Source organism: Lutra lutra, chromosome 4, assembly GCF_902655055.1.
Source record: "Lutra lutra chromosome 4, mLutLut1.2, whole genome shotgun sequence".
Taxonomy (NCBI): Eukaryota; Metazoa; Chordata; class Mammalia; order Carnivora; family Mustelidae; genus Lutra; species Lutra lutra.
The window spans coordinates 42,161,419-42,187,900 of NC_062281.1; the positions used below are offsets into that span (position 1 = coordinate 42,161,419).

The 26,482-nt window shown below is 40.4% G+C and overlaps 1 protein-coding gene across 6 annotated transcripts; it reads right to left on the reverse strand.

The window, feature by feature from the left end:
* Window positions 1–201: 201 nt before the first annotated feature.
* NDUFAF6 (NADH:ubiquinone oxidoreductase complex assembly factor 6) lies at window positions 202–26,040 on the reverse strand. 6 transcript variants are annotated; one of them, XM_047728218.1, is made up of 9 exons: window positions 25,808–26,038; window positions 19,310–19,409; window positions 17,200–17,322; window positions 13,719–13,775; window positions 9,101–9,203; window positions 7,930–8,063; window positions 7,409–7,510; window positions 3,345–3,401; window positions 202–345 (listed from the first exon to the last, which is right to left on the reverse strand). In XM_047728218.1, the coding sequence occupies exons 1-9, from the start codon at window positions 26,002–26,004 to the stop codon at window positions 217–219; spliced, it is 1,002 nt and encodes a 333-aa protein (XP_047584174.1). In that variant the 5' UTR covers window positions 26,005–26,038; the 3' UTR covers window positions 202–216. The 6 variants fall into 6 exon arrangements, with proteins under 6 accessions (XP_047584174.1, XP_047584177.1, XP_047584175.1 ...); XM_047728221.1 differs by having other exon boundaries at window positions 19,306–19,409; window positions 25,808–25,946; XM_047728219.1 differs by lacking the exon at window positions 13,719–13,775 and having other exon boundaries at window positions 25,808–26,040.
* Window positions 26,041–26,482: the final 442 nt, after the last annotated feature.

Consider the following 26,482-nt stretch of genomic DNA (forward strand, 5'->3'; position numbering starts at 1 on the left):
GGGACAGAGGTGGTGCCCCCTGGCAGGATCTGAGCATCATCGAGGTCCCCTCGCCCCCCAGCAACGTCTCATCGGTCTGTGAACTACCTACAGCCAACCTAAAAATCCGCTTTCTCATCATGTAAACAGTCAGTTCCTGTTGTTTGCAAACAAGGACCCTAACCAGTATACTTCTGTAAAACTAAAAAAACTAAAGAACAGTGCCATAAAATTATTTTAATATCTGTTTCTCCATGACTGAATATACAATGATAATGGAAGTAACGTATTCTTCTGCTGTAAAGATGGGTGGAATATGTCAAAATCCACCCGCTGAATTTTCTTTAAGTAGTCCTCCAGGGCAACCTGGAAAACGAGAGTAATAGTCATGAGGTCACAGAATGATTAAGGTTTTTAAAGAAATTAAAGAAAAGGTCTAAGTATTAAGGCTATTTTAGTTTCCCTGAGATGGTCTTCCATGTACTAAGAATTTAAATGAGAATTTTAAAAGGGAGAGAGAAAATAAAGACATCTAAGAAGTTTCTATTAGACCAGTAAAACAGGACCAAAGAGCTAATACTAGAAATAACAACTCAATTCTGGTCATAACTTACAGAATGTAAATTTATTATAATTTATGTTTTACACAAAATATGTAAAATATTACAGAAACTATTGTTTGCCAGGTGTTATTACTAGATTTTGTAGAAAACAGAAGGGGTGTTTTAATCAAGGACACTGAACGCCACCACCACCGCCCCCTCCCTGCCTGCACAAATGCATTGTGCCATGAGGACAAGCTTAAGTTGTTTGTTAAAAAAATTATTTTGTGGAAAAGTTTAATGGGTCTCTATGTTCTTGTTAGAAAACAATCTGCAATCTGGGAGAACCACCACAGGTTCCCTATAAATGTCACCCCATGCTTCCCCCATCACACAAAACTTCATTAAGCTTTCGTGGGGGTTGGGGAGCAGGATGGAAAACAGCAGCAATGGGCCATCCTCTTTATTTTATGGTTTTCAGTTTTTATTAATCTGTACATTTTAAGTTTATTGCAATAACTTGATCGAACGGAGAAGCCACTTAGTTTTGCACTACACAATCCTGAGACAACTCCTGCCTTCTCAGTCCACGTGCACAGCTCCCCCTAGTGTCTGCAGGACAAGCTGGGTGATCCCACAGAAGCCCCGCTGGGGATTCGCGAGAATATACAGATGAGCCAGAAGACAACAAAAGGGATTGTATTTTCTCCCAGACTCTTTTCCAACACACAGACAGACAGGTGTACGTACAAATTTAGCATCTATGTTTTAAACCCTAAACTTATAGATATGTACAACAGGAGACATGTGCACGAATGTGCACAGCTGCTCTGTGTCGTAGTAGCAAAAAACCTGCAATCCAGGTCTTTGACCAAAAAAAAAAAAAAAAAAAAAAAAAGGCACTATTCACACAGTGAAATATACCACAGTGAAATGTGTGACCTACAATTATCATATGGTTTCACTTATTTGTGGAGCCTAACAAATAGCATGGAGGACAAGGGGAGTTAGGAGAAGGGAGTTGAGGGAAATTGGAAGGGGAGGTGGACCATGAGAGACTATGGACTCTGAAAAACAATCTGAGGGTTTTGAAGGGGTGGGGGGTGGGAGGTTGGGGGAGCCAGGTGGTGGGTATTTGAGAGGGCTCGGATTGCATGGAGCACTGGGTGTGGTACAAAAACAAGGAATACTGTTACGCTGGGAAAAAAAAATTATATAAAAAAAAAAGTGTGAGCTAGACAGAAACAGGTATGACCCATTTTTATAAAGCTCAAAACCAAAAAACTAAACAAAACAACATGTTGGTTAGGAATATATAATACGGGGAAGAGCCTTTTCGGAATAAAAGCAACAGAATAATAAATTCAAAATTCAGAGAGCTGTTTGGAGGAGGCAGGCAGAGGCAGGGGGATGAGAAGGGGGAAAGAACACAACTGTGGTTTGATGGTGACCTTCTCGCTCCTGGATTGAGTGGTGAGCTCATGGGTGTTTGTGGCATTATGCTTTATAATGGGCACATATATGTAGACAAACCACATTTATTTGTAGATATCAAATATTAAAAATTTTTAAAGAGAATGAAAAAAAACTTTGAAGATATTTTAGTGTACTTTCACATGTTTTCTCTTTTTTTTTGGAAAAAAGAGCTCAAGTTATTCATAACGTTCTGTAACGTTAAGTGACCAATAGTTAATATTTTGTGATCAACCTTCCATCTCTAAGAATTCTATGTTCATTTTAATAGTTTATAATATCTAATTATAAGGAACAGTTAATGAACTTGAGGTACCAGCACATGATAGAATATTATATAGCCATTAAATAGTGTATTTATAAAATTTTTTTTCAAAGATTTTATTTATTTATTTGACAGACAGAGATCACAGGTAGGCAGAGAGGCAGCCAGAGAGAGAGGAAGGGAAGCAGGCTCCCCGCTGAGCAGAGAGCCCGACTCGGGGGCTCAATCCCAGGACCCTGGGACCATGACCTGAGCCAAAGGCAGAAGCTTTAACCCACTGAGCCACCCAGGCGCCCCTGTATTTATAAATATTTTTAACAGTGTGGCTAGATGCTTGATAAGTAGGACAATGACATATAAAGTGTGATTTCAACTATACACAAAAATTCATTTAAAAAAAGCAAAGAACAGAATAAGCAGTGGTTATGTCTGGGTCTCAGCATTACAGGGGAGTGTTCTCTCCTTCTCATTTTTTTTTTTTTTAATATTGTCCAAATCTCTGTTCAGGGAATGTAGTTTTTATAATTAGAAGAAAATTCCATTAAAATACAGATGAGGGACACCTGGGTGGCTCAGTTGGTTAATCGTCTGCCTTCGGCTCAGGTCATGATCGCAGAGTCCTGGGACTGAGTCCCACATCAGGCTCCTTGATCAGTGGGGAACCTGCTTCTCCCTCGCCTGCTGTTCCCCCTGTTCATGCTCTCTCCCTCTCTCTCTGACAATTAAATAAATAAATCAGTAAATCAATAAAAAAAAAAATACAGATGAAATCTGACCTCAAAATCAGAGCTCCACTGGACATTCACAAACTAGGATTTGACCCAAAGCAAAGTCTGGCTAATGGTGTACACAAACACACACACCTTATAGACCTATGCAGTCTGGTGACTCCCCTCACATGCCCCAGCATCACAGGCGTGGCTGTCACCAAAAGCAGAATATAATGAACAAAACCCACCAGAAGAGAGGGAAGCAAAACAAAAATCCCATGCTAAAGAACTGCACTGGGAACCTTACAAAATAGAAAAAGAGATCATACACATCTGTTTCACTAATTAAACAGCCTTCTCTGTGAATCTACTTACCGTCTGAAGAAAAGCAGGAAATGCTTTCACAGGAACACTTTTGTGGAAGGACCTAGCCTACAAAGGAGGACAAAAGGAAACTGGCTTCAAATGTAGATATTTCTGGAAATAAACACTCCGCCTCTGAAAGTGATCACAAAGCAACACTAGAAGTTTAACAACATGGCTACGGCCTCTTTCAAAGGCAAGAAAATAGCTCTCTTGCAATTAAAATTAATTTCTTAAGCCTAACGGACTTGGCTTTGGCCTTTTCCAGCTGCCTTATAACATCTTACCACTTTGGCCCCCTAGCTCTCTAGTGAGGGGTGGTCTCGCATTCAGGAGACCCGGCACGGCCCTAGCTTAGATTGTGGGCATCTCCTGGTTACAGGAATTTAAGAGCCTCCTAAGTGATCTCCTGCCTGCATTCTCAACCTCTCATCAGTTCATACAGTTTGCCAAATGAACTTCCTTAGTCACTGTTTTATTTTTATGTTCTTTATCTTAACTCCCTGATACACCAAGTCTTATGTCTTCATTTTGGAGTTCCGAAGCCTCCACACTTGGCTCCGACCTCACCTATCCCACCTGGCTCACCAGGACCCCTGACTACAAAGCCGTGACCCACTCACGCAGAGCCCATCATCCTGCGCTCACCAAGCCCACTCCTGTCTACAGGTCTTCGTTTTTTGTTTTTTGTTTTTTTTTTTTTAATATTTTATTTATTTATTTGACAGAGATCACAAGTAGGCAGAGAGGCAGGCAGAGAGGGAGGAGGAAGCAGGCTCCCTGCTGAGCAGAGAGCCCCATGCGGGGCTCGATCCCAGGACCCTGGGATCATGACCTGAGCCGAAAGCAGAGGCTTTAACCCACTGAGCCACCCAGGTGCCCCCAGGTCTTCGTTTATATTGTCAGACATCGCCTCTATTACCTGACGTCTTTCCCCCGCATTCTGGTTTTACCCTCTCCTGTCTATTAAAATGGCTCTTTTCAAGATCATTCACAATTTACTTAAACCACCATACCCATCTTTTCAACCTCTCTATGGCACGCAAAATTTTAATACTCCCCTTTCTTAGAATTTTCTCCTCCCTGTGTTTCCAAGAGAATGATTCTTAGTGCACCTACTTCTTTGATCACTAGTTCCTTCTCCTTCCAAATAAAGGGTCCTTACTCCTTCGACCTGAGAGGCAGAGGTGGGCCTCGGGGTCTGCCCCTGGTCCTCATGTCTAGATGTACATTCTCCTTGGACAATACCATCCACACTTAGAGCTTTAACCATAGGCTTTCTATATGGATAACTCCCAAATCTCTATTTCTAGCTCTGGCCTTCCTTCAAAGTCACAATCCAGCAGTCTTCAATAGCCCATCTCCCTGAATATTCTTGAACCCCCTTAAATTCAGTGATGACCAACAGGTGGTCCAGAAGCTACTAATCAGCACCGGCATGCCACTGCTTTCACGGTAGTCTCTGAATGGCACCATCACTACCTAAACTTGAATTCTGCAGCCTTCCCTCTCCCTGATCCTGCCACAACCCAGTCTGTCATCGAGTCTAGTTGATTCCACCTCTGTTGTGTGTGTATAAATCGGTATACACATCTACCGTCTCTAAGTCAGATCCTCTTTCTCTCTGTCCTCAATAAGCCTCCTAACTGATCTCCCACTTCCCAGATTCGTCTCAAACACTGCTGGCCAGGTTCTCTCATATCCAGCACTACTGTCCCTGCTCTACTTGATGGTGACAATGAGGAAACATGTCACTTATGATATGCCAGGCACAGTTATAAAGTCTTTATACATGCTAACCCCATTTATCCAAATCACAGCCCTTTGAGTTAGGTACAAATACGACCTTCTTTCCCAGAGGAGGAAACTGAGGCACAGGGGTTAAGATCATGTGATTAGTAAATTGCAGGGCTAGGACTGAAAGTTCCCATTCCAGAGTCTGCACTCCCATCTCCCATCCTCCAGTGCCTTTCAAAAGCCTCCCAAACTCCATACTCTTTCTTCAGCCTACCTTCCAAACCTGTTTTCCAGGGTCCTAGTTCACATAACCTGCAAACTAGTAGTTTTCAAACATGGCTGTTTAAAATCATTTGGAAATTTTAATTCCTGGCCCCATCCCAGATTTACTGTATCTCCAGGGTGTGCGGCCTGGGAATTTGTTATCTTTCAGGTGCCTTAAGTGTCCATCAACTGGGACTATTCAGGTTCCAACACAAGGCCTTCCTGCTTTTATGATTCTTGTGTTCTCAGATCTTACCTAAAACTCTGCTAATTTTAAGTAATTTCTCATCTAAAGTTCCATGTATTTTATTTATATCTCTGTCATGGCAGATAATTGTGCTTCAGGAAATTTTTTTTAAAAAAATTAAGATGTACTATTTGCCTTCAGAAAGCTTACAATCTGGTTACCTATTTACTACTTCACAAATTTTACTGAGTGCCTATAATGTACCAGGCACTTTAGATGAAGCAATAAGATTAGAACCAAACAGGGCGCCTGGGTGGCTCAGTGGGTTAAGCCGCTGCCTTCGGCTCAGGTCATGATCTCAGGGTCCTGGGATCAAGTCCTGCATTGGGCTCTCTGCTCGACAGGGAGCCTACTTCCCTCTCTCTCTCTCTCTCTGCCTGCCTCTCTGTCTACTTGTGATCTCTCTCTGTCAAATAAATAATAAATAAAATCTTTAAAAAAAAAAAATTAGAACCAAACAAAGTCACTTACATTCTATGAGGTGGGAAGGCATTAAAGAAACTTTTAGTATGTCAGGCAGTGAAAAGTGCTAAGCAAGGTAAAGGGACTGAGGGTGATAGAATGGGAGGATGTTATTTTAGATATGGTGGCCAGGAAAGATCTTTCTGATAAGGTCATATTTAATACTGACTATGGGGTTGGGGGGTAAAGGAGTTGAAGGGTGAAGAGCATTTTCCAGGCAGATAAACAACAAGAACAAAGGCCCTGAGATTTGCAAGTAAATGACAAGTGTTTAGGATCTACTGAAGCTCAAAAAAAAAAAAAAAAAAAAGCAGAGGTGGGAGGTGGTTCACAGAAAGAACCAGGAAGAAATAGCATCATGAGAATCAAAGAAATAGAAATTTCAACCAAGTTTTCAGGAGCCACTAAAATAAAGGAATAGTTTCAGGAGAATCAAGAAGGAATAGCATTGCTGGAATGAAGGACATAGTTTCAAGAAGCCAGGGGGCTGCTGGCTGGCTCGGTCAATGGAACATGAGAGTCTCGATCTCAGGGTTGTGAATTCAATCCCCACATTGGGTGCAGAGATAACTTAAGGATAAAATCTTAAAAAAAAAAAAAAAAAAAAAAAAAAAAAAGGAGCGGCAGGGGAGTCAACAAAAGACAAATCACAGTGTGAGAAAACATGAAGAACGAACCTTTAGGAAACACTGAAAGTGGTATGCAGGAGAAATCAGGAACCAGTTTAGGAGCCAAGTCAGAGAACCAAGGGGCAAAGATAGCAGAAAGTTTCAAGGAGAAAAAATTGTGTGTGGTGCCAAAAGCAGAAAGAGTTAAAATGAATGAGAATTTTCAGTGCCCATTAAATGTGGCAATAGGATTATTTAGTAGGGCTTACTACTAGGAGGGAAGTGAATGATGGCAAGGTGAACAGTGCCACGGTGATGCTGGTGTTGAGGGAACCATGAATGTGAAGTTTTACTTACTCACAAAAGTTTTACTGGGAGAGGAAAATGAGCCATGGAAGGGTCCACAGGCTGCCCAGAAAGGGGGTGAATTATCACGCCAGCTGTGGACGCTGAGGACATGAGCTCCTGGGAAAGGAGCCATCAGCCCTGGCAAGGCAGAGACACGCCCTGCCCCGAGAGCGAGAGCTGGCAGACGCACAGAGCAGACAGGAGCTCAGCAAGGAAGGATGGGTTCAGCCACTGAGAGGGAGAAAGGAGGACGGTAAAAAGCAAGAGCGAGTTCACAACAGGCCCTGAGATAAATCTACTGGGATTTCAGCGAGAAACAGAATAAAGGCTGGGGATAACAGCCAGTCCGTAAGAACGGCCATGTCTAGACATGGTCATCTCTTACCTGGTGTGGCCGAGAGGCTACTTACATGCTTCAGGTGCAAGTGTGCCTGACTGGCAATGTCATATATCACATCTCTCACATTTTTATCTTGGTTCTTCCGTAGAAAATCCTCTTGGGAAACACCATGCTGGGTGGGAAAGTACATATCACATTAGGAATCTAAAGGCACACTTTAACTTAGTTCAAGAAAAACAGGTGGTAGAGAGTGTGTTCAGTATAATGCCTATTCTGTTTTGAAAATATATGTATATGCACGTGTGTGTATACAGACACACATACACACACACACTCCTAGAAGAATATGCAACAAGATGTTAGTTCACCACCGTTGCAGGTAGAACAAAATTTACAAGAAAACAAACACATGGATCCATCATGGACCAAACTGCCTGATTGATAAAATTCTGACTTGCTAACCAGAGCCAAAAAGCAATCAGCATTCGTTTCAAAGCGGTTACTTGAATAGATGAAGCAAAGAACCAAGAGACCATGGCCCTCCCCAAGTTCCCAAGGTAAATCATGAGAGGAAACAAGTAACGGTCTTACCAGCATACAAATATCCATGGGAAGGAACACCCTTCTTCTGCTTCCATGATAGGGCGTTGCTCTCAAGCAAGTCACAATGCCCTGGGCTTTTCCAATGTGACTCGCGGCATGGTCTGCATGAAGGTCCTTTACACCTACGAGTTCAGAAATTAAGCGACAGGGCTGCTCTTTACTCCTTAAATGCACAACAACTCAATAGAAGCAGCTTGGAGAAACCACCTACACATGGAAAAGCAGGTGTTGATCCTATGTTTTATATCTGAAAAACAGTACTTATTTGAGCAAAACTGGGCATGAGAACAAACAAGCTGACTGTTTACCACTGAACAGGTTTCCAAATCTCAACTTTTAAATAAAAGAGTCTTCGTTGGACTACAGCACACCGAGAACACATTTGGAATTTTAATCAGCTGTCTTGGAAAAACATTACAAGTCTTCCATTTCTTCTTTTCAATGCCATTTCCATATGACCTCATTTTAAGTATGCGCTTGACAAACATTCTGCTCTTTGCTCCCTCCTTTCATTGTGTTGGCAAACATGTCCCTGGGTGTACAGGCCAAAGAGGCCTGGGAATCTCAATAGGGACTTGTGTTATTCCTTTAGGGTGACTGAAAGATATACGACCTTCTTCAAAAGAGAGGCTATTGTCTTTGGTCGAAATAATTTCCTCATTACAAGAAGACTTCACCAACTTAAAGTCAGATGAGAAGTATCTAAATTCGTTATATTTATTTTTAAGAGGAAAGAAAAAAAAATCTCATAAAAACTTTCAGAAATGCAGTTTTATATTTTCTACTCTTTTTTTTTTTTTAAACATGGGGAAGTATTATCCACAGGGAAGGAAGAGTCAGGCCCCAGGCCTTTCAAATTGTAGGAGACGCTTAAAAAAGGAAAATCATCTGCAATTACCAGAGTATTAATTACAGCATTCCCATGAGGTAGCTAAAGTACTTTTATGAGAGCTTGAGTATTTTGATTAGTCTGTACTCCCAAGAAAGCTACATACTCCCCCTCTTTGGGGAATAAAAGAAAAAAGAAAAAACTTCATTTTTCGGTGGTACAAAGAAAAACTTTGGTGTTACAATGACCAGACTATCAAATTATGAAAAAGTCAAGTCTGAACGGTATTTTCTTTGAAAAAGAGAATGTAAAAATAGAAAAAAGACTCACCCAATATTTCTAGTGTTAAGTAAAGAAGAGCGCTCTGTGTGTTTTCAGCGTAATTTTCCAATTCCTGGATATTACGATATGCTCTGTCATCCAAATTTTTTTCCTATAGTCAAACAAAATGGAAATAAAGTTTGATGAATTGTTAATGTATTTTTTTTTTAGAAAAAAAATTTTTTTAAGATTTTATTTATTTATTAGAGAGAGAGAGTATAAGTAGGCAGAGTAGCAGGCAGAAAGAGTGGGAGAAGCATGCTCTCTGCTGAGCAGGCAGCCCGATGTAGGCTCAATCCCAGGACCTCGGGATCATGACCTGAGCTGAAGGCAGACACTTAACCAACTAAGTCACTCAGGTGCCCCCAAATTGTCAATATTTTATAAAGAAAAGGTCCCTTTTTTTGCCTTAAAGAACTAAAAAAGAACTTTAAAAATTGTATATTATTTAGTAAACAATAAGATTAAAATAAAATTAAAATATTAAAGTCCTACACATTCAATACTTACAAATCACCCCTCAAAATAATACCTTGGGAATAATGTCAATGCACCAATCACCACAGCCATGTGGTTAGCTTAATTTTTAATTCCTTTGAAAGCCCAAGGAATACTGAGAAACAAACTTAACTGAGTTCTCATTAAGCACTTTAGACATTATCTTCTTAAACCTAAAAACCTCCTCCCAAAAGATATGGGATTAATGCTTTTTCCATGTTGCAGATAAAGAAACCGAGTCACAAATATATTATGCAATATGCCCGAGGTCACATAACTAGTAAATGGTGGGGTTAGGATTCAAACCCATACATTTTAACTGCCAAGTCAGTATTATTAATAAAAAAGATGCCTAGAAAAGGAAAGGAGATCATAACCAGATCCCACCCCAAGAAACCATGTTCAATAAAGTAACAGGGATGATTATGTTACCTGATCACACTATATTCCAGAAACAGAAAAATGTAAATCTCAGAGCAAGAACATCTGGCTGCTACTTTTATAATATTATATTTACAAATACTCTATTGCTAAGGAAATACACCCTCCCCTCCTGTTTTTTCTTGTTGTTTGTTTGTTTCAGAAGAAAATGGCACCAGCAATTATCCCAGGGGGAAAAACTTATGTCTAGTCCAATCTTTTACATTTTTTAAAAGTTGAGACTTAATTCACATACCATAAAATATACCCTTTTCAAATGTACAATTCAGTGGTTTTAGTACCTTCACAAAGTTGTGCAACTATCACAGAGATCTAATCCCAGAATGTTTTCCCTACCTCAAAAAGAAACCCTGTAAGCAGTTACTTCCCATTTCCCCCTTCCCTCATCCCCCAGCAAACCACTCATTTACTTTCTGTCTCCATGGATTTGTTTGTTCTGGACATTTAATAAAAATGCAATGATACATGGGGTGCCTGGATGGCTCAGTTGGTTAAGCGTCTCCTTCGGCTCAGGTCATGATCTCAGGTTTCTGGGATGGAGCCCCGCACGAGGCTCCCCACTCTGTGGGGAGTCTGCTTCTCCCTCTGCCTGTCCGTCCTGCTTGTACACACACACTGTCTCTCTCTCTCTCAAACAAATAAATAAAATCCTTAAAAAAAATGCCGGGATGTGATACATAGTTTTTTGTATCTGGCTTCTTTCAGTTAGTAGATTTAAGGTTCATCTGTGTTGGAGCCATGTATCAGTACCTGGTTCTTTTTAACTGAAGAAATTATTAAGAATATTACATTGTATGGATAAAAACATTGTATTTTTATTCATTCATTGACAGACTTTTTCCCACTTTTGGACTGTTACGAATAATGCTATGAACATTCATGTGCAAGTTTTGTATGCACACACGTTTTCATTTCTCTTGAGTATAAATACAGGAGTGAACTGCTGGGTCAATGGTAACTCTGTGTCTAACTTTCTGAAGAACCGCCAAACTGTTCTTCCAAAGCGGTTGCACCATTTCCCATTCCCATGAGCAATGCATGAAGGTCTCTAATTTCTCTACATCCGCACCAACACTCGTTACTGTTCATCTCTTTTATTACAGCATCCTAATGAGTGTAAAGGCGTCATTTATTCTGGTTTTGATTTGCATTTCCCTAATGAAAAGATGCTGACATCTTTTAGCTGCTTATTAGTCATTTGTAGATCTTCCTTGCAGAAAGGTTTACTCAGATCCTTTGCCCAAGTTTAAACTGGGTTATTGGTCTTTTTATTTTTGAGTTATAAGAGTTCTTCACATACCCTAGATACTTGTTCCTTATCAAATATGTAACTTGCAAATACCTTCTCCCATTCCATGGGCTGCCTTTTCACTTTCTTGAAATTTTTAATTTTGTTAAACTCAAATGACCTGGGTTTTTTTTCTTTTATTGCTTAGGCTTCTAGTATTGTATTGAAGAAATCACTGCCTAACCTGAAGTCCCAAAGATTTATGCCAATGTTTTTTCCTAAATGTTTTAGTTTCAACTCTTGCATGTAGGCGTTTGATCTATTTGGAGTTAGTTTCTGTACATGGTGTTAAATAGGCATCCAAACTCCTTCTTTTACATGTGGATATCCAGTTGTCCTGGCATTATTTATTGAAATGGTTATTCTTTCCCCATTGGACTGTCTTCACACCCCTGTGAAAAAAAATCAATTAACTATAAATATATGGGTTTATTTCTGGGCTCTCAATTCTATGCCATTGATCTATATGTCTATGTCACGCCATTACCCCAGAATCTGATTACTAATTTTGGAGCTAACTTTCTTCTTTTTCAAGGTTGTTTTAGTGATTCTGGGTCTCTTGCATTTCCATGTGGATTTCAGGATGAGCTAGTCAATTTCTGCCAAAAGGCAGCTGGAATCTTTATAGGGGCTGCATTGAATCTAAAGATCAATGTGGGAGACTGATTCCAGTCTTTTAACCATCCCTCCCTACAAATGCCAAACGTCATTTTCCATTAAACCAAAAAGTTATCTCTGTCTTGAATTCTCTGTCTTTACCTCATAAAAACAGAAAACACCTTTGGGGCTTGGGTGGCTTAGTCAGTTAGGCTTCTGACTCTGTTTTGGCTCAGGTCATAATCTCATGATCTTAGGGTCATGAGATCGAGCCCCCCCCCCAACACACACACTCCACACTCAGTGGGGAATCTACTTGAGATTCTCTTGCTTTTCCTCTGCATTCCCCCCTCAAACGCACTTGTGCATGTGCTCTCTAAGATAAATAAATCTTAAAAAAACAAACAAAACAGAAAAGACGGGAAAAACAGATCTTTTTAGTGCCAATTAATGCTGTAGGCCAGCTGAGCAATTTTTTTTTTAAATGCTGAATAATTATCTCCCGTTTTGGCTTACATTATAATTACTATAGCCTATGGATATTAATGGGTTGTATCCAAATAAACAAAACATATCTTCATGTCAACAGTATGTGATTAATATCAGGCTGATGAGGACACTAAGCCAACAATGTGTCAGAAAGATTACATAAGTTAGCCCAGGACAGAGAGCAATTTGCATGCTTCATTGGACCTAGAACTCAGTTCTTAGAATCCAGTGTAGTACTCCATTCTGTGGAACCATCAGACTTTCCTTATTCCCTCTACTATCTGGACAGAGATCCAAATACTGGGTGTACATAAAGGTATGTGCAGGACTACTTAAGTTTGGATGGTATTAAGGAACTATCTGTCATTTTTTAAGGTATGATCATTTATTGTGGATACGTTTCCTAAAAGCATTTTTTTAAAGATTTTATTTATTTGTCAGAGAGAGAGAGGGAGAGAGAGTGAGCACAGGCAGACAGAGTGGCAGGCAGAGGCAGAGGGAGAAGCAGGCTCCCTGCTGAGCAAGGAGCCCGATGTGGGACTCGATCCCAGGACGCTGGGATCATGACCTGAGCCGAAGGCAGCTGCTTAACCAACTGAGCCACCCAGGCGTCCCCTAAAAGCATTTTTTTAAAAGATTTTATTTATTTATTTATTTGACAGAGAGAGAGAGATCACAAGTAGGCAGAGAGGCAGGCAGAGGGGGAGGGGGAAGCAAGCTCCCTGCTGAGCAAAGAGCCCGATTCAGGGCTCAATCCCAGGACCCTGAGATCATGACCTGAGCCCAAGGCAGAGGCTTAACCCACTGAGCCACCCAGGCGCCCCTGAAAGCATTTTTTTAATCTTTTCAAGATACATATATATTTGCAGATCAACTAATATGCTATCTGGGATTGACTTTACAATAATCCCTAGAGTTTAATGAGAGGAGTTGGTAGAATATAGATGAAACAAGAGTGGACATGTGTTCCTAGCTAAAGCTGGGTTACAAATACATGAAAGTATATTACATTCTTCTCTCTACTTTTGTATAAGTCTGAACATTTCCATTAAAAAAAAAAAAACTAAAAACCACAAAACAGAGGCACACATATGCCTCTGCCTGGTGCTTCTGTTTGCCTGTCTGACTCAAGACATGGAGGCAGGGGGCTGAGGGGGTGGCAGGCAGTGAGGGAGAATGGACAGAAGGGCACAGTCCTCTAAAAGTTGCCTTCCTCTAAAATATAACCACATATTAAAACATTTCCTCCCTGAGGAATTAGTTTACAGATTAAAAAGGAAGAAAACACTTAAGACTTGAGCAATTTCAACTTACTCTTTCATCAATGATTTTCATAAGCCATCTTTTGGTCAGATTATGTCTTTTGACAGCCTAAAAAAACAACAGTGCTGTAAATTTTTAGAAAGTACTAGAAATGACTTCAGCAGACCTGAATAAAATAAACATACCAATTAGGAAGTGGAGATGCAACATGGGGGGTTAAGGGGGTAGGAGAAGAATAAATGAAACAAGATGGGATTGGGAGGGAGACAAACCATAAGTGACTCTTAATCACACAAAACAAACTGAGGGTTGATGGGGGTAGGGGGGCCGGGAGAGGGGGGGTGGGATTATGGACATTGGGGAGGGTATGTGCTATGGTGAGTGCTGTGAAGTGTGTAAACCTGGCGATTCACAGACCTGTACCCCTGGGGATAAAAATACATTATATGTTTATTAAAATAAATAAATAAATAAATAAATAAATTTATTTTTAAAATATATAAATAAATAAACATACCAAGTACAAAACTAGGTAAGGAAACATTTGTAATAACTCATCACCAGATAAACAGCCATATTAAAGAAATATCAGGGGAAAAGAAAATGTCCCTAGAAAACATTTCAAAACATTTCCAAGAACAGATGATACATCCAGAACATTTCCACTAGACTTTTTTTCTTATGCTATTAGTAATTTAACAATTGCACTTTCAAAACAAAAACAAAACATGAATTAAATATGAGCTTCTGTTACATGACGCGTCTTGACTTCTATGCTTCTTTATCTCATGTAAACTTTTTTCCATAGGATGAAAATCCTACTTAGTGAAAATAACCACTTCTCCAAATATGGAAAGTATAACTAAAGGTCTAAAGAAAATAATCCACAGGGCACAGTGTTATCTTAGCAAACAAAGACACTCAGTAGGAAAAAGCACATCTAGTGCTTAGATCATGGTCTCCAGGCCCATCCCTCCCAAAGGAAACGAGGCTCTTGGAGAAATGTGTGATTCCAGAGTTGGGGCAGGGGAGATTCAAGGTGATCCTAGAATATTTTACTGTGCTGGAAACAGAAAGTGCCCCCCAAAGTATGGGGTACACATCAAAAGGACACAGGAGCCAGTCTAAAAGGGGTCCTACTGTCCAAATCTGGGCCAGCTTGAACACCAAAATAATTAAATATAGTAATGAATTATAAACTATGGAAAAAATAATTAATGAGTTTGTAGCAATAATTAATAAACAAATGAATAAACAAACACAGGAGGTTGAGGGCTCTTTCTTATGGTAGAATGTGAAGTGCCAATCAGTAATGCCGACGGCGTGCTAGAGTCTGGAAATTATCATTTTGCAATTGTCACAAGACTGAATCAGACAAGAACCATCCACAAATGCTAAGTTTAGGAAGAAACTGAGGAGGAGCAGGATACATGCATCGTCTTAAAGTCAGTTACTCTGTAAGAGGAATTATAATTATAGATTGGGAAAAACAGGCAACACCTTGACCATGTGATGAAAATTAACAATGCCAATAAAGGAGAGACGGACAAAGTGTGCCTCCAGACATGACACCCTGAGAAGAACATGTCACCTTTGCAGTATTATGGCCAAACACCCATAAACCAAAAACATTACGGAATCCTAATACTGCTTTGTTTTTACGTGTCTAAGTGGAGTGAGGCATGTCTGATCTTTGCAACCACCATCAAGCACCATTCCTGGTACATAAAGTACTCAAGAAATATTTAACCTCTGAAAGTCAGATTCCTGTTTACTCAAGGCTAAACCCATACTGGCTGCAGTTCCTTGACCACAAAATATAATTCTTCTGTCTAATTGTGGAGGAAATCAGAGAGCAAGCTAAAAAACAGGTATTTAATATGAAGCAGAAAATCTGCTGAATAAAGTATCAACAATTTTGGAAACAGAAGCCAAATAGAATAAAAACTTTGGCTATAAATTCAAACTGCAACTAACATTAATACACAGAGAAATGAAAGAGTCCACATGAAACACGTATGGAATTACAGCTATGCAACTATTTTGTGCCCTTAAAGCACCAATGAATCACTGTGGCAGAAAAGTGCCCTCTGAACAACACACTGTCACTCTTTCCCTATCCGATCTTCCAAAAGAACCTGACCCTCTCCAAAGAACCAATGGAAAGTTTTACTGGACAGTGGCCCAATAAGCATATGCTCCAGCAAGATGGGGAGGGGGAGAGGACATGAATGGGGACAACTGCTCTGCACACTCCCTGCTTCTTTCAAATATTCACAATAACCTCAACGCTGATCATATCAGAAAGCTGGCCAACAGCAGTCATCCAAAATTAAGCAGCTGTTAAAACTGGACAAATTGGTACGCGTGTAAACATTCTACAATTCAGATACATCTTCTGTTTTTTTTTTAAGAGAGGCCAAGAACAAGATCAATTTGTGTCGAGGGAAGCTCTGGTCTTCCACGATAATTCCAGGCAAAGGCCAGGACCTTCGATGCAAGTCTTAGCAGGAACCCCCACTGCAGTGATGTTTGCGTGTAAAATCATCGTTTTTCTGGGCTTTCGAGAAACTTTTCTTTAAACGGAGGCACCAAGGTTGAGGTTCTTAAAGTGAGATGAACAGAGGTAAACAACTAATCTAATACTCACAGCTTCCCATCCACTCTTTCTTCTCAGTCCCCGGTTGGGGGGGCCTGGCTTTCCATCCTTACTGGGGCTCTGTGAAGTCAATCAGGGGCCCAGGAACGGGGCCTGCCTCTGCTGGTGCGCAGACCTGAGAAGAGGTGCACCCCTGTCAGGTCTGTTCAGTGGTTCCGTCACAGAACCTATCTTTCCCCACTCATGACACTACAGTGGGGACACAGATCAGTGACAAAAGACACCTAATTCCCTTCCTTCAGTCATAGTGTAGCATATTTCCAGACTCTGCAGGGCTGCTCATGAATGAAGAATCCATGTGAAACTATTCGCTAGATACTTCTAACTATCCAAAGAATTCTCTAGCCCATAGGTTTCCATTCTCTAATACTTCAAATTCATCAGTGAATATGCAACTCTATCAGACTCAACAACGCAGTTTTATATTTGGGTCGAGACAATGGTGAGGGCAAGTCTCCCTTCACCAAAGATCAGTGTGTGTTTTTTGACAACCCACAGTATGGACTGGAGCACTAGAAAAAGGACAGACAGAACTATTAACCTGCCACTGCTTCAAAATCTGTGGGGTTTAATTTCTACAGCGAATATGTGGAAAATAAATATATAATTGATAATACAAAGAGACCAGATTCCTCTTTTCTCCTTTAATTCACTGAAGATCTGTGCAAATTATTAGTAGATGATTTTAAATTCCTCTGTCAAAACTAACAGAACTCTGAACATTACATGAGCCTAAGATTATTTTCAGGATAGATTCCCTATCACCACTAGCCGAATTGTATGCATCAAAAGGTATGCTCAAAAAAAAAAAAAAAAAAGTATGCTCAAATAACACTTAAAAATTAAAAGTAGCATTTTGTTTTTGTTTTTTACCTTCCATAGCTCGAGGGCCACAGGCTGCTGGGGTGGGTTGTCACGGTATATGTCGTCCACTGTTTTTTTCCAAAACTCCATTCTCATCAATCCAATTGTTTTCTCAGAGACAGAGTCCTTAACCTGTAAACAGCGTTCAAATATCTTAATAAATGCACTCTTCACAGTCTCAAAATCAGTATCTGTGACTGCACAATTACAGAATTCAGCCAAAAACTAAGTTTAATTCTATACATTTGTTTTAATTTTTCCTTGAAACTATATATAAATTAAATTGTTGTCATTAAGAGTTTCCTAAGTAAAACCTGCAAATTACTTCCAATTATTTTCAAGGTTTGCATTCCAAAATAGGAAATATTCTCCTAGAAATAAATTGCAGGGGCGCCTGGGTGGCTCAGTGGGTTAAAGCCTCTGCCTTCAGCTCAGGTCATGATCCCAGGATCCTGGGATCGAGCCCCCACATCAGGCTCTCTGCTCAATGGGGAACCTGCTTCCTCCTCTCTCTCTGCTGCCTCTCTGCCTACTTGTGATCTCTGTCTGTCAAATAAATAAAATCTTAAAAAAAGAAAGAAAGAAAGAAAGAAATTGCAAGAAAAAAAACATATTCTGGGGGGGAACATTAAGATTAAAAGAAATTTGATAGAGGAACCAGTTGCTGTATGTGGAGTTTATCTGAATCCTGATTTGAAGAGAAAGAAACAACTGGGAAAAATCTGAACACTGGATGTTTAATGATATTAAGGAATTCTTAAATTGTTAATGTATGACAATGGTGTTATAGTTACTTTTTAATGAGTTATCATCTGGAGATACATACTGTAATATTTATAGATGAAAAAATTTATCTGAGACTTATTTCAAAATAACAGAGGTGAGGAGGGGATAGGTGCAGATAGAGATGAAAAATCAAGATTGGCCATAAATTAGTAACTGGTAGAGCTGGGTGATGGGTTTATGGGAATTTATTATACTACTCTAATTCTACATATGTTCAAAGTTTTCCATAATAGAAAAGTGTTTTAAAATAAGGGAAGAGAGGGGCGCCTGGGTGGCTCAGTGGGTTAAGCCTCTGCCTTCGGCTCAGGTCATGATCTCAGGGTCCTGGGATCGAGCCCCACATCGGGCTCTCTGCTCCGCAGAGAGCCTGTTTCCTCCTCTCTCTCTCTCTCTGCCTGCCACTCTGCCTACTTGTGATCTCTATCTGTCAAATAAATAAATAAAATCTTAAAAAAAAAAAAAAAAGTGGAAGAGAAGAAAAACAATCTTCATTGGATTAGTGATGATAAAATTATTTCCAAGTCTGGCAATAAACCTAGGAAGCAGAACCAGGGGCTTTCTAGATTAAAGCAGGGAAGGAAGTAACATGTATCAAATGTCCAGGAGTGCCAGCCCTTTGCTAGATGCTGTCCCAGAGATTATGTGATCACAGTCCTCACCACAAACCCACACAAACATACCCATTTACAAACAGAGAAATTGTGGCTTAAAATAGTGTAGTTTATCTCATGCTCTGCATGCTCAGAGCTCTTATAATGGAACGAGAAGGGTATGCAAAAGACTATGGGAGAGGGGAGCAGTTGACTACAAAGGGGCACATGAGGGAATTTTGGGGGGTTGACTGTTCTTTTTTCATGATGGTGGTGAATGCATGACTCTATGCATGTCTGAAAACCTATAGAACTGTATACCACAAAAAGTGAATTTTATTATATGTACATTTATTTTATTATATGTACATTTAAATAAACTCATTCATTCACTCACTAAGTAATTTCTCTCTCTCTCTCTTTTTTCTTGAGAGCGCACGCATGCAACTGGGGAAGGGGCGGAGGGGGAGGGAGAGAGAAAATCTTAAGCAGCTCCACACTGCAAGGCGCCCTACCCAGGGGCTCAATCCTACAACCCTGATATCATGACAAACATTAAGTGTGTTAGCTAGTTTATGTTTGGAATTGAATTGGTAAGCCTAAATAGTGGGACAAAGAAATCACCAGCAGAGACTTTATGCACATCTAACATATAAGTTATAACTGTATTTCTTTATGGTTCAGCATTAAACACATTATATCACCATTTTTGCAAATATTTTTTAAGGTATTTTAATACCAGCCTGAGCCAGTTCCACATTGAAGGCCCTCAGTGCAAAAGCAGAGCTTCTGGATTGTGCAGGGAGCAGCAGGGAGCATAAATAGCCTTCATAATCTCGTTTCCTACAACAAACAGGCAAAAAAAGACAAGTCACTTTTCACTTTCCAAACTGTACACACAAAAAATGCTAACTAGAAGTAACTGGAAAAAAAAAGAGGTTTCAATTCAAAGTAGGCCTGAAATTTCTTATATTTTATACTTGTTTCTTTAAAATTACAAAAAAAGTAATTGCCCCCAATCCCAGTTAAAAAGAAATAATCTCCATTAATTTATTAGGATTTACATAGTATTTATAATTTTTATTGTTTCAGAATCACTTTTAATAAGAATTCAAATGACCTACTGAGGTAGAAATCAAGAAAGTAATACCAGCAAATATTGGTATGAACTCACAGTTTTTAATACACAGATAGGACATAAAAACAGAAATATGGATCTTGTGGGTTTGTGTGCCTGGGTGTACACTTAGGTTTCCCAGCAGCATCTGCTGACAGAACCTAGGAGCAATGATACTCCCCACGCGCCCAGTATCAGAGAACACACCTAACACCTAGATCTTTGGTTTCTAAATATCATTCTTCACTAGAAGAAACTAAGGCTCATTGGAGGAGGGACAAAGTCCAGGGTGGGGGCAGGGAAAATACAAGATAAGCCAGAAATATCTTCTTGGACAGAAAGTAATGAAATATTCAGAGTGGAGGGACTTTTCAAAATGACAAAGACCCTGACATTCTCACTGACAAAGCCTGGGACAATCTGAGCATCAAAAACAAAAAATAAAAACAAAAACAATGAGAGTAACAGAATGTAACAGAATGCCATAAGCCCATACCAATATAAAAGAATGGATGATTAGGAAGAGAAGGAAAAACTTGACAATAGTACAATGCCAAATTGTACTATTTGATAATTCTGATATATCTAGAAGACATGCTGAAAAAAATTTTTTTTTAAAGATTTTATTTATTTGACAGAGAGAGAGAGATCACAAGTAGGCAGAGAGGCAGGCAGAGAGAGGAGGAAGCAGGCTCAGTGCTGAGCAGAGAGCCCGATGCGGGGCTCGATCCCAGGACCCTGAGATCATGACCTGAGCCGAAGGCAGAGGCCCAACCCACTGAGCCACCCAGGCGCCCCTGCTGAAAACTGTTTAAATAAGCATTTGATAACTATCAAAGTAACAATTCAGTCAAAAATCATCAATAAATGTCTTAAAATGTTAAATGGGTGAAAGTTTGACAGAAACAGAATGTTGATATATCCTGTGAAGTATCGCTTCACAAAATACACAAAAATACAAAAAATACTAATTAACATTCTTATGAACTAAATTTATAAGGGAGAAACCCAAAAGATATCTTTTCAACCAAGTAATAAAAGGTTTGCACCACAGAAATAGGATACTCAACAATTATGTACTTCCTGAAACATGACTGAGAAAAACACAGCGTCGCTTCTGTGATATTCCTGCCAAAAATGTATAAATCACAAGGAAACATTAAATAAACCCAACTGAGAAAAATTCTACATAGTAACTGGCCTGTTCTCTTCAAAACCTGTCAAGGTCATGAAAGATAAGGAAAGACTGAGAAATTGTTCAAGGCTGGAGAAGACTGAAGAGATTTGACAACTAAATGTAGCATATGATCCTGGATGTATGAAAGTCATAATTGAAAAACCAGTAAAATTTGAATGGAGTCTGTGGATCCAGTGGTAATACTGGATTGATTTTAATGTCCTGATTTGGATGGTTGTACTATAGTTACATGAAAGAGGACCCTTGTACATATTAAAAAATACCCACCAAGGGGCACCTGGGTGGCTCAGTCGGTTGAGTGACCAACTCTTGCTTTTGGCTCAGGTCATGATCTTGGGGTTATGGGATCAAGCCTGATGTCAGGCTCTGCACCTGGTAGGAAGACTGCTTAAGAATCTCTCTCTCCCTCTCCCGCTGCCTCTCTCCCACACACACACATGCTCTCTCTCTCTCTAGCTTGCTCACTCTAAAATAAATAAATCAATCAATCTTAAAAAAAAATACACACCAACATATTAAGGGGAGGTAATGGGGCATCATGTCTACATCTTTTTCTCAAATGGATCAGAATGTTAACAATGAGGGAACTTGGATGAAGAGTATATTGGAACTCTGTGTACTATCTCTGTAATTTCTGTATCAATTTGAAATTACTTCAAGATATAAAGTTTAAAATAATATCCTTATTGGGACGCCTGGGTGGCTCAGTTGGTTGGGTGGCTGCCTTCGGCTCAGGTCATGATCCCAGCGTCCTGGGATCGAGTCCCACATCGGGCTCCTTGCTCGGCGGGGAGCCTGCTTCTCCCTCTACCTCTGCCTGCCACTCTGCCTGTGCTCACTCTCTCTCTGACAAATAAATAAATAAAATCTTTAAAAAATTAATAATATCCTTATTATATACATCATAGGATGACTGCCTATCAACAAGGCTACTTCACTATAATATATTGGAACTTTATTATAACATTATTTCCTATAAAACAGTAATCTAAATAAAGGGGGTCCAACCTCCTTCTATGGAGTTTAGGTACTGAAATTCAGACTACTCCCACATTTCAATGGTTCACTTCTTTTCAATTTAATTTTCTTTTTTGAGACAGAAAAAAAGCATGTGAGCAGGAGGGAGGGGCAGAGGGAGAGAGAGAGAGAATCCCAGACAGGCGCCATGCTCAGTGCAGAGCCCAACATGGGACTTGATTTCACCACCCTGAGGTCACCACCTGAGCTGAAATCAGGAGTTGTACACTCAACTGACTGAGTCACCCAGGGGCTCCTCAACTGATTCGCATTTTGTTGTCTGCCTAACAGAGAAGTTAAACCTCTTCTAGCCACACCCTTCACAATTTCCTCCAACTTCCACATAGACAAAAGGAAGCAATAATGACAAGTAACAGTGCTATCACAAAATAGCTCTACTAAAAAAATTTCACCATAAGTGGCTACAGCTGCAAAATGGACAGTGTGGGCAAAACAGCTCTATAATTTATACTTCTACATACATACAGATATATTTTAAAATTTAACTTTAATATAAAAAGACTCTGAACTTCAAAATTGTTTAAAACACTAGGATGTTAATATGAAACAGTGAGAAAATAGTGACTTGGAATCAAGACCACAATCTTAATTTCCATTCAAGTAGTTGACAGAAATGATACCTGCCATATCTATTTCTTAATTTGCAAAATGAGGCTTGATAACTGACCTGTTTCATATCTCCTAAAAATAATATGTGAAGTTCTTCAGGTTTCTTATAGCGAAATGAAAAATGAAGACCTACTAGTATGGTAACAACCTTTGGGAAATAAGATATTCTACACAGAGAAGGATTTCCCTGTAAGATTTCTTTTTTTTTCTTTCTCTTTCTTTTTTTTGGGGGGGGGGAGGTTGGAAATTTTTCTAAACAATATTACCAACTTCTTTATACTGAGTAAGGCACACTGAATATTTAATAATTTCTTCATCACTCAGGATCACTGTTATAAATACTGATTATTGGCAGACAAGGGTATCTTAAGTAGCCAAACAAGGTCCAGTTATTGGAGAACTATTCCAGATAGTGAGAAACTCCATACTATGATGGTTTTATACAGCAACGGGGCCAAGAACCTTTCATTTTCATTCATTCACTGTAACATTTATCCAGTGCCCACTATGCGACAGCACTGTGCTAGATGCTGAAGATAGGTATAGACTTCAGGTCTGGTAGAGAGAGGCAGACATATGAAAGATAAGCATATCTAGTGTTAGGACTGCTGTGCTAGTTCTAGTTCCATAGACCTGTGCCATCAAGTCACAAAAAGGTGGTTCCCCAGTGAGGCTGTAGGAGAATGAACAGTACACTTTCAGCCATCACCACTAACACCTCCTTGCCTCCTTATAGCACGAATCCCAAGGCCTGAGGCAGCCTTGGGGTTCCTCAAAATGATACCCCCAAGAAACCTATGTAAATTAGGTTTGAGATATTCCCAAGAACCTAGCCTCCTAGCAGAGCTCTGGCTGGCTAACCTGAACTTCTGACCTGGTATCTTTTTCAGTATATGGAGGCCTTACATAACATACATGCCCATAACAACCCTGCCCAGATCATTTCAGAGGTCAAATCCTGCAAAGATTAATGGTCAGTCAGAAGCTAGAAATTGTAATCTTTCTTTCAAGTTTTTGTTTTTATTTAAAAACTACTATCGTGCATATGTTATGTGCCAGCATTTTTATATACATCATTGCATTTAACCCTCATAACCAGGCTATAAAGTAGTAGAAATTTACAAATGAGGAAATAGCTGAATCTTAATGTGAGTAACTTTCTCAAATGATGGACCTAGGATTAATAAACTCAGACACGGGGCACCTGGGTGGCTCAATGGGTTAAACCCTCTGCCTTCAGCTCGGGTCATGATCTCGGGTTCCTGGGATGGAGCCCGAGTTGGGCTCTCTGCTCGGCAGGGAGCCTGCTTCCCCCTCTCTCTCTGCCTGCCTCTCTATCTACCTGTGATCTCGGTCTGTCAAATTAAATAAATAAAATCTTTAAAAAAAATAAAAATTAAAAAAAAAATGAACTCAGACAAGGTCTGCCTGTAAAAATCCAAGCTTTTTAATCACTAGAGTCAAAGGTGTTCATCCCACTCAAATACCTATAGGGACAGATTAAGTATCTGCCCATTTGTAAATAAATATTTGAGAAAACTGTCATGTGATAACCATAGACTATTACTGGAAGAAGAGTATGATCACTACATATACATATATATAAACACACACTAGTGTATATATATATATATACACACACTATATATATGTAGAAATAGATATACTACATGTATGTAGTAATATATATGTAATGTATATGTAATATATGACTACATGTATGTATAGTATATAGTACATGTATAGTATTTCTACATATATAGTGTGTGTATATATATACACACACTGTGTATATATACTAATATATATGTAGTAATATATATGTAATATAGTGATTGTACTATTAATTATACGTAATAATACATAAGAAATTAGGAAGAGTGAAGGTGCCTGGGTGGCTCAGTCGTTTAAGTGTCTGCCCTCAGCTCAGGTCATGATTCTGGAGTCCTGGGACCGAGCCCCACATCAGGCTCCCTGCTCAGCAGGGAGTTTGCTTCTCCCTCTCCCTCTGCTCCTCACCCCCTCATGCTCTTTCTCTCGTTCACTCTCTCTCTCTCTCTCTCTCAAAGAAAATAAAATCTTAAAAAGAAAAAAGAAGTTAGGAAGAGTGAGTATTCACCTCTGGATAGGTAAGTTAGGATACTACAAGTGTCAAAAATTGCACTGGACAAGTGGATATGGGTGGTAAACATTTTGGCAACTTGTGTCTTTTTATCATGAAAAAATGATTAACTTTAAAATATATAAAAATGAATACAACTTTTTGGCAGTTTTGGCTTTTACAAGTTCTTATTGCTCTGATTTCCACAACTGTTATCTTGTTTCAGTTATAAGTAATAAATAGAAGGGGACGAGAACGTTATTTTTTAAAGTGATTAAAAACAAAATTCTGAAATGCATGGGAATTCTGTTGTGTTATGCAACCTTTTGCTAAAATGAAATTCAAAAACATTGGATTTATTAGCCTAGTCAAATCCAAGGTAGTTTAATTATTCTAGCACTTCTCAGAAGTTAAGACCATGTACATTGAGCATTTCACCACTGTTTTAAATCAAAGGCAGCAGGAGGGCTGCAGGTCCTAAGCCATTGGTCTTTGCAGTCAGGCCCAATTCCAAGGCAGGAGCCTGCCCAGATACCCTGGGTCACCTGGTGACCTGATTCACCTAACTCGACTCCACACATGATTAACAACGGCTGCCATGTGCCAAGCCTTTCCGGTGTTACCAGGGTGAACAAAACTCACCAGGCCCTGACTTGATGAGACTATTCTACTGAATCTCAGGCAAATCCCCTAATCTCTCGAAACCTTCGTATCCTCATCCATTACATATGATAATAATTGCCTATACTGTACTCACTGGGCCCTTGCTTTGTGCCGGGCATTGTTCTAAATGCTTTAATCCTCAAAACCCTCAATGGTAAGGTCTACATTTTTGCGCCAATAATTTGTAACGAAGATAAGTAAATTACTTGTACTTTGCATAGTGCCTGACACGTAAGAGCTCACTTAGCTAAAAGTCGTCTGTCAAATTTTTAAGAAGGTGTGAATGCAGTACGTTTAGGTAAAAATTAAGTTTCAGTCAAGGTGACAGACGAAGGAGTTTTGCCACAATTCTGTGACCGCCGTGAAAGTTCCCGTGGCCTCACTCCCCGCCAACCCGAGCGCAGGAAGGCGATGGGGTCCGCTCGCCCGGGCCAGCCCCGAGTCCCGCCGCGCCCGCCCGAGCCCCCCTTGGGCAGCCCCCCGACCGCCAGCCGGGGCAAGCCGGGCTCGCTCACCGCAGCAGCTCCATGCAGTAGTGGTCAGAGCCCACGGCGCCCGCTCCGCTGGCCGCGGCCACGCTCCGCGCGGACCCCACGAGCCCCGGGAGCCGCCGGGCTCGCGCCCACAGGCTCCGGGGCGGTCGGCGGCGGCACAGGCAGGCAAAGCCGAGCCGCAGTGGGCCGCAGGCGGAGCGCAGCACGGAGGCCGCCATGACACCGACGCCGCGTGCCCTTCGACCCTGCCACGCCCCCGCAGGTCCACAAGCCCGCCTCTCAGCCGCGGCCGGGAGGCCCGGGGACGCAGCTCGGAGCGGAGCCAGGTGTCGCTGTGGTCCTCTGTATCTGGGCCGCCACCGCGCTCTTCTGCCCTGTGGGTTCCAGAAAAACCCCGCCGAAATCCGGTGGACTCCACCCCGGCTCTCCGCCTTCCTTCCAGGTCCTTCTGAAAATGTATTTATCGAGGTAGGAGGATAGAGAATATGGTATTTGACAGTTTACTAGCTTAACTTACAACTTTTAAGTATTTGTCACATGATATGTGAGCTTTCTTTGGTCTTACCCGCGGCCTTTCAAATATTAGAGCTGGGTCTAGTTGCCAAGACCTGCCCTGGTCCAAGCCATCCCTGCCTCTGTCTGGATCCCAGTGACACCTGCCGGGACTATTCATGCGGTAGCCAGACAGATTCTTTT

What these genes read in the sequence shown, in the direction of transcription:
- NDUFAF6 (XM_047728218.1), bottom strand. Translation starts at nt 26,004, where the DNA reads ATGGCGGCCTCCGTGCTGCGCTCCGCCTGCGGCCCACTGCGGCTCGGC. An exon ending in CCATGGATATTTGTATGCTG is followed by an intron (nt 7,511 to 7,929) that starts GTAAGACCGTTA and finishes TTTCCCACCCAG; the next exon opens with CATGGTGTTTCCCAAGAGGA. An exon ending in CACACTTGCACCTGAAGCAT is followed by an intron (nt 3,402 to 7,408) that starts GTAAGTAGCCTC and finishes CCTCCTTTGTAG; the next exon opens with GCTAGGTCCTTCCACAAAAG.